The sequence below is a fragment of the Salvelinus sp. IW2-2015 genome, linkage group LG23 (genome assembly GCF_002910315.2).
Source record: "Salvelinus sp. IW2-2015 linkage group LG23, ASM291031v2, whole genome shotgun sequence".
NCBI classification, from domain to species: Eukaryota; Metazoa; Chordata; class Actinopteri; order Salmoniformes; family Salmonidae; genus Salvelinus; species Salvelinus sp. IW2-2015.
In genome coordinates this window covers 18,343,335-18,351,370 of record NC_036863.1, presented here as the reverse complement: position 1 = coordinate 18,351,370, position 8,036 = coordinate 18,343,335, and the positions used below count along the sequence as shown (strand labels likewise).

Sequence of the window (8,036 nt, the reverse complement as noted above, 5' to 3'; positions counted from 1 at the left end):
GAGTCCAGTAGGGCAGGAGAGACGGTGAGTCCAGTAGGGCAGGAGAGACGGTGAGTCCAGTAGGGCAGGAGAGACGGTGAGTCCAGTAGGGCAGGAGAGACGGTGAGTCCAGTGACGCCCGTGAGGAATGGTGGAGGGATCACAGGGCAGAGTGTACGTTTACGTCTGGATTATAAAGACATTTGGGACAGTGAGGACTATTTATGTCTCCTCTACCAGTCTAGAGAAAGTGTCTTGCCTCAGTGCCCTGTGATGACCTGGACTCACGCCTGCCCAAAAAGTTTTATTTCTATAAAGTTAACATGGCTGGCAATGTTTTTGACCTATAGAAGACCAGGTCATCGTCAAAGCCTATTTGAAGTCTACTTTTTGGGAGTATTAAAAATATATGTTCTGCGCTGAATAACCATTTGATATTTATTTGATGTAAGTCTGTGAGACATGGTGGAGTGCTAAATCCAATCCCAGCCATGTGAGACATCCCCTGTCTGCCTTCTCCTCCTTTGTGATGAGCTGAAGGATAATTGAATGAGATGTCCACTTAAGGCCTCTGTGAAGGGTGAAGCACACAGGGATACCAGAGCTAGTTCACTGGTTGAAGCTGTCCTGTCCCAGAAGAGGCGTTGTGCCCATATGCTGAAGGACAATGGGCTTTATGTCCATGTAATGGTTATAATATTATATGTTAATATGAATTAATTTGAATGCCTTTCCTTCATAATGTTCTCAGAGGACTGGAGGAACAAAGCAACATGGTTAAAACCTTTCCAATCCGTTCACCTAAAAGCAAACGAAGAGAGGAGTATTGAGAATCAGCCCCCTACCTTCTGCTCCTCACTCTGTGGTCCATTGTGTCTGGACCTTGACAGCCGCTGTCTGATTGATTTGGTGACCCTAATTCTGCCCCCTGCCCCCCAGCCCCCACATCCTAAGATGTGTCATGGTAAAAGCTAGTAGCACATTGCTTTGTGTCTCCTTGTAGATACTGTAGTCTCAAGGCAGGAAGTGATTTACAGTAGCTGAGGAAGTAAACAAAACCACAACATGAGTGTATGTTTTAATTGTTGACTACTAATGGACAGAGAGTGAAGGATGTCTATATACATGTGGGTGGGGTGAGTGTTTCCCATGAGTTTCCTCCTACATGTTACAAACAACATTTAACCAAAACAGACAACATTTGAATAGGGTAATAATGTTGGGGGACTTTTCGAATGAAGATTAACCTAGTGGAAAAAACGGATCGAAATTTCATCGTAATTACATCATTTTGTCATGATGTCATTTCCACTAGTTTTACCTGCTGGGAATGGTTCAATTAGACAGCCTTGATTCTCGTATTCTGTGCAGGAATGGTTTAGGTTGACAATGGCTATGACATAAATGCTGCAGAAGAATGCATGTGGTGCTCTTCTCCCTCTGTATTACTCATGCGGCTCCATCTCTTTTACTACCCTGGCTGATTGCTGCGGTGCTGAGAGAGTTAACTGCATTGTGGGCAGGGCTATGGGGGAGGGGAGTGCTGTGTGTTTCATAGACACATTTGCATTAGAGTGCAGTTGCTGCCACTTAGCTGCTGTTGCTGTAGAGGGCACAGTCGATGGAAAGAGAAGAGGGAGAAAGAGAGTTTACCGGCTTTTCATGGGAATCTCACTCTGCACTCGTCCCCTGTTCTACCCTTTTGCCAGGGTGCTGCTGTGTACTGCTTTGTCAGTGGCAAGCCTGCGACTGAGAAAGTTAATCTGATTTGCTTTCACACACACCCCTCTCTTTCTCTCTCTCTCTTTTTTGTGTCATTGTCTTGGGGTTCCAGGCATTCCAAGGCACGGAAGAAGAGGGAGATGTAAGGGAAGGAGTGCTGGGAGAGGCACTGGAGGACAGAGAGAGCCAGGGAAAGGAGAAAGGAGGAGAGGGCAGCAGCAGCAGCATATCGGACAATGCGGAGGGGTCCTCCAAGGACCAGCCCCTCGTCCCGCCCCCCTCAGTGGACTCTGTGCCTTGCTCTCCGGCGAGCCCCCTAGGGCCCGGCTCTCCCACACGTCCTCCCCCTTTAGATGCCTTCTTCAGGAGACTGGGGAGTCTATTCCACTTCAAGGCTGAACCCGCCACAGCAGTCCAGCAGCAGGAGGAACAGCAGCAGGCAGAGGAGGGAGGAGAAGGACAAGAGGAGGAGGAAACAGCATTAGCAGTGGTGTCTATTGATCCAGACCTCTCAGGAATGACATGTGGTGCAGAGGGGGACCAGGACCACTGTGACTCTGCCGGAAGTCTGGACACTCGACACACAGAGACAGAGACAGAGGACAGGAGAGAGGGAGAGTCTGACATACACAGTGTATCGACATCCACAAGGAGTCCAACACACACAGACCTAGAGACTCTGGAGAAACCGTGAGTACTGTACTTCCTTCACGTGCATGTGTCTGTTTGTGTGCACGCTTGTATGCGCGCATGTGTGTGTGTGTGTGTGCGCTTGTATGCGCGCGCGTGTGTGTGTGTGTGTATGCATGCATGCGTGAATGTGTATAATGGTTGAAGGACAGTAATAACTTACAACTCCCTTAGATGTTTATCTATGTAACTCTCTATGTAACTCTCAACAAACTAGACATATTTTTGTTAATCCTAAACCTCAGTTTCTCGCCCTTTCTTGGATTGTTTCCGGAACGGCACTTTGAGTTTCCTTAGACCCAGTGTAGTAATACGAGTATCTTGAACGGCTTAAAGCAGAATTGGGACAATAACAACATCCAGGAAGTGTACAGACCCTGGACAGACCTTCCATTGTAGCCTGACCTTAACGGGGGATAAACTTCAAAGGCAGCCTTAGCAGACCTGCTGGTAATTAGCAGTAGTGGTGCCAGGCCTGGAATGTATACTAGAGGTCGGAGGTGCCCCTGGGCATGGGTGTTGGCACTCCTTGGCACCAGCGACGGTCACCAATGTGAGCAGGAGCGTGCGGACAGGCTCTGCCCCAATATGGAACCTTACACCATCGCATGGTGGGAGGAATGAACCCTTGAGGCGTCGCAGAATGTTTGGGATACAACAAGTCTGTGTTGCGACACCCGTACTGTTTGACAGTGCTGCCTTTCATGTGGCTGCCAAACCAGAAGTAGGATGAAGTGCCACTAGACACTGATCTATAATCAGTTTTGCATTTCTTCTCTAATGGTTAAAGTTAGTATTTAGGGGGATGGTAAACTGATCTTAGATATGTGCCTATGAAGAAGTTGGGCAATCTAGGTTCATGGTTGCTGCTCTACCCGAAGGAGAGGAGCTGGGCTCTTGGACCATATCAGGATAATGTTAACATCTTTATGTAAACCCACAGCCAGTTAAAAGAGGAAGGAGCCTTTTACTTAGCCCTAATCCTCTTCAGTTACCTCAGGTTGACCCCATGGAGAAAACTACTGATTTGTGTAGCTCACCAGTGATCCAAACGGGTTTGTCTTAACACTAGACTCAATTCATCCAGAGGGATAGGTTGCCAAGGTCAGCATTCATCAGTTGGAAGTGCTCCACGGTACAGTAGCTGATGGGAGTGGTAAAGATAAGAGAGGCTAATGCATATACAGCAGGAAAGTAGTGCTTTATAGATAAGTGCTATTTAGCAGCAGACGAGCTGTCACAAATCAAGTCAGTACTCAGAAGGGACAACCTATTCTTCTTAAGTCTTCCTGGAGACTCCTCTCAAACCTAAATACTATTGGTCAGTGATTGAAATATGCAGTTCATTATGGTGTGGGTATGTGTGTTCGTGTGTGTCAGCACTGAGAGGTGACCAACCATGACTATGCACCACATAAACACACGTTATGTTCTTCTACACACATACGTTGTTATTTTATCCCTGTGAGGACCTAAAATCTATTTCCATTCAAAATCCTATTTTCCCTAACCTTAACCCTAAACCTAACCACTAACCACTAACCCCTTACCCAAACCCTAATTGTAACCCTACTTCTAATTGTAACCCTAAACCTAACCCCTAAGCTTAAAATAGCCTTTGTCTTCATGGTGACGTGGGAAATGTCCCCACAAGGAGGAACTGGCCCCTAAGCTCATTATTAAGCACTATTACATGTTGGCACACTGTCCCTATGCAATACTATTTTTATTTATTTATTTAATTTATTTCACCTAACCAGGTAGGCCAGTTGAGAACAAGTTCTCATTTACAACTGCGACCTGGCCAAGATAAAGCAAAGCAGTGCGACAAAAAACGACAGAGTTACACATAGGATAAACAAAAGTACAGTCAATAACACAATAGAAAAATCTATACACTGTGTGTGCAAATGGCGTGAGGAGGTAAGGCCATAAATATGCCATAGTAGCGACGTAATTACAATTTAGCAAATTAACACTGAAGTGATAGATGTGCAGATGATGATGTGCAAGTAGAAATACTGGTGTGCAAAAAAGTAAATAAAAACAATATGGGGATGAGGTAGGTGGTTGGGTGGGCTATTTACAGATGGGCTATGTACAGCTGCAGCGATTGGTAAGCTGCTCAGATAGCTGATGCTTAAAGTTAGTGAGGGAGATACAAGTCTCCAACTTCAGTGATTTTTGCAATTCGTTCCAGTCATTGGCAGCAGAGAACTGGAAGGAAAGGCGGCCAAAGTGGGTGTTAGCTTTGGGGATGACCAGTGAAATAAACCTGCTGGAGCGCGTGCTACGGGTGGGTGTTGTTATGGTGAACAGTGAGCTGAGGTGAGGTGGAGCTTTACCTAGCAAAGACTTAGAGATGACCTGGAGCCAGTGGTTCTGGCGACGAATATGTAGCGAGGGCCAGCCGATGAGAGCATACAGGTCGCAGTGGTGGGTGGTATATGGGGCTTTGGTGACAAAACGGATGGCACTGTGATAGACTGCATCCAGTTTGCTGAGTAGCGTGTTGGAGGCTATTTTGTAAATAACATTGCCAAAGTCGAGGATCGGTAGGATAGTCAGTTTTACGAGGGTATGTTTGGCAGCGTGAGTGAAGGAGGCTTTGTTGCAAACTAGGAAGCCGATTCTAGATTTAATTTTGGATTGGAGATGCTTAATATGATTCTGGAAGGAGTGTTTGCAGTCTAGCCAGACACCTAGGTATTTGTAGTTGTCCACATATTCTAAGTCAGAACCGTCCAGAGTAGAGGTCGACCGATTATGATTTTTCAACACCGATACCGATTATTGGAGGACCAAAAATAGCCAATACTGGTTAATCGGCCAATTTTTTATATTTTATTTGTAATAATGACAATTACAACAATACTGAATGAACACTTTTAACTTAATATAATACATCAATAAAATCAATTTAGCCTCAAATAAATATTGAAACATGTTCAATTTGGTTTAAATAATGCAAAAACAAAGTGTTGGAGAAGAAAGTAAATGTGCAATATGTGCCATGTAAGAAAGCTAACGTTTAAGTTCCTTGCTCAGAACATGAGAACATATGAAAGCTGGTGGTCCCTTTTAACATGAGTCTTCAATATTCCCAGGTAAGATGTTTTAGGTTGTATTTATTATAGGAATTATAGGACTATTTCTCTCTATACGATTTCTATTTCATATACCTTTGACTATTGGATGTTCTTATAGGCACTTTAGTATTGCCAGTGTAACAGTATAGCTTCCGTCCCTCTCCACGCTCCTACCTGGGCTTGAACCAGGAACACATCGACAACAGCCACCCTCGAAGCAGCGTGACGCATGCAGAGCAAGGGAAACAACTACTCCAAGTCTCAGAGCGAGTGACGTTTGAAACGCTATTAGCGCCCACCCCGCTAACTAGCTAGCCATTTCACATCGGTTACACCAGCCTAATCTCGGGAGTTGATAGGCTTGAAGTCATAAACAGCGCAATGCTTGAAGCACAGCGACGACCTGCTGGCAAAACGCGCGAAAGTGCTGTTTGAATGAATGCTTACGAGCCTGCTGGTGCCTACCATCGCTCAGTCAGACTGCTCTATCAAATCATAGACTTAATTATAACATAATARCACACAGAAATACGAGCCTTAGGTCATTAAAATGGTCGAATCCGGAAACTATCATCTCGAAAACAAAACGTTTATTCTTTCAGTGAAATACGGAACCGTTACGTATTTTATCTAACCGGTGGCATCCATAAGTCTAAATATTCCTGTTACATTGCACAACCTTCAATGTTATGTCATAATTACGTAAAATTCTGGCAAATTTGTTCACAATGAGCCAGGCGGCCCAAACTGTTGCATATACCCTGACTCTGCGTGCAATGAACGCAAGAGAAGTGACACAATTTCACCTGGTTAATATTGCCTGTTAACCTGGATTTCTTTTAGCTAAAAATATGCAGGTTTAAAAATATATACTTCTGTGTATTGATTTTAAGAAAGGCATTGATGTTTATGGTTAGGTACACGTTGGATCAACGACAGTCCTTTTTTGCGAATGCGCACTGCATCGATTATATGCAACGCAGGACACGCTAGATAAACTAGTAATATCATCAACTATGTGTAGTGATTATGATTGATTTGATTTTTATAAGTTTAATGCTAGCTTGCAACTTACCTTGGCTTCTTACTGCATTCGCGTAACAGGCAGGCTCCTTGTGGAGTGCAATATAATCAGGTGGTTAGAGCGTTGGACTAGTTAACTGTAAGGTTGCAAGATTGAATCCCCAAGCTGACAAGGTAAAAATCTGTCATTCTGCCCCTGAACAAGGCAGTTAACCCACCGTTCCTAGGCCGTCATTGAAAATAAGAATGTGTTCTTAACTGACTTGCCTAGTTAAATATTGGTGTAAAAAAAAATAAAAAAAATGTGTCCAAAAATACCGATTTCCGATTGTTATGAAATCTTGAAATCGGCCCTAATTAATCAGCCATTCCGATTAATCGGTCGACCTCTAGTCGAGTAGTGATGCTAGTCGGGCGGGCGGGTGCGGGCAGCGATCGGTTGAAGAGCATGCATTTAGTTTTACTAGCGTTTAACTTCTCTGGGATATGTGGGACGCTAACGTCCCACTTGGCCAAAAGCCAGTAAAAATGCAGAGCGCCAAATTCAAATAAATTACTATAAAAATCAAACTTTCATGAAATCACACATGAAAGACACCAAATTAAAGCTACACGTGTTGTGAATCCAGCCAACATGTCTGATTTCAAAAAGGATTTACGGCGAAAGCACACCTTGCGATTATGTTAGGTCAGTACATAGCCACAGAAAAACACAGCCATTTTTCCAGCCAAAGAGAGGAGTAACAAAAAGCAGAAATAGAGATAAAATGAATCACTAACCTTTGATGATCTTCATCAGATGACACTCATAGTGTAACGGCTTTCTTCCTGGGATGAAGGAGAGGACCAAAATGCAGCGCGGCTAGTGTTCAACATGATTTAATAAAGAAGAGACAATAACGTGAACACTATACAAAATACAAAATAACAAATGTGAAAACCGAGACAGTCCTATCTGGTGCAGAATACAGGGACAGAAGACAACCACCCACAATCCCCAACACAAAACAAGCCACCTATATATGATTCTCAATCAGGGACAAAGATTGACAGCTGCCTCTGATTGAGAACCATATTAGGCTGAACACAGAAACAGACAAACTAGACACACAACATAGAATGCCCACCCAGCTCACGTCCTCACCAACACTAAAACAAGCAACACACATAAGAACTATGGTCAGGACGTGACAGTACCCCCCTCCTGAGGTGCGGACTCCGAACGCACCCCTAAACCTCAAGGGGAGGGTCTGGGTGGGCATCTGTCCGCGGTGGCGGCTCCGGCGCAGGACGAGGACACCACTCCACCATTGTCTTTGTCCCCCTCCTTAGCGTCCTTTGAGTGGCGACCCTCGCCCCCGACCCTGGTCTAGGAACCTTCACAAAGGTCCCCCCTAGATAGAGGAGACAGCGCAGGACAGAGAGGTAGCTCAGGACAGAGAGGTAGCTCAGGACAGAGAGGTAGCTCAGGACAGAGAGGAGGGCTCTGGAGACGCACAGGAGGCTTGGTGCGTGGTGCGGAACTGGAGTACT

General features: G+C 44.8%; 1 protein-coding gene across 1 annotated transcript in view; it reads left to right on the top strand.

Moving 5' to 3' along the window:
- Nucleotides 1-8,036, top strand: part of LOC111950499 (uncharacterized) — a 98,960-nt gene that overhangs the window by 13,715 nt on the left and 77,209 nt on the right. Inside the window, exon 6 of the mRNA XM_070434295.1 lies at nt 1,814-2,391. Within this exon, the coding sequence (XP_070290396.1) occupies nt 1,814-2,391 (578 nt within the window). The remainder of the gene's footprint in view (nt 1-1,813; nt 2,392-8,036) is intronic.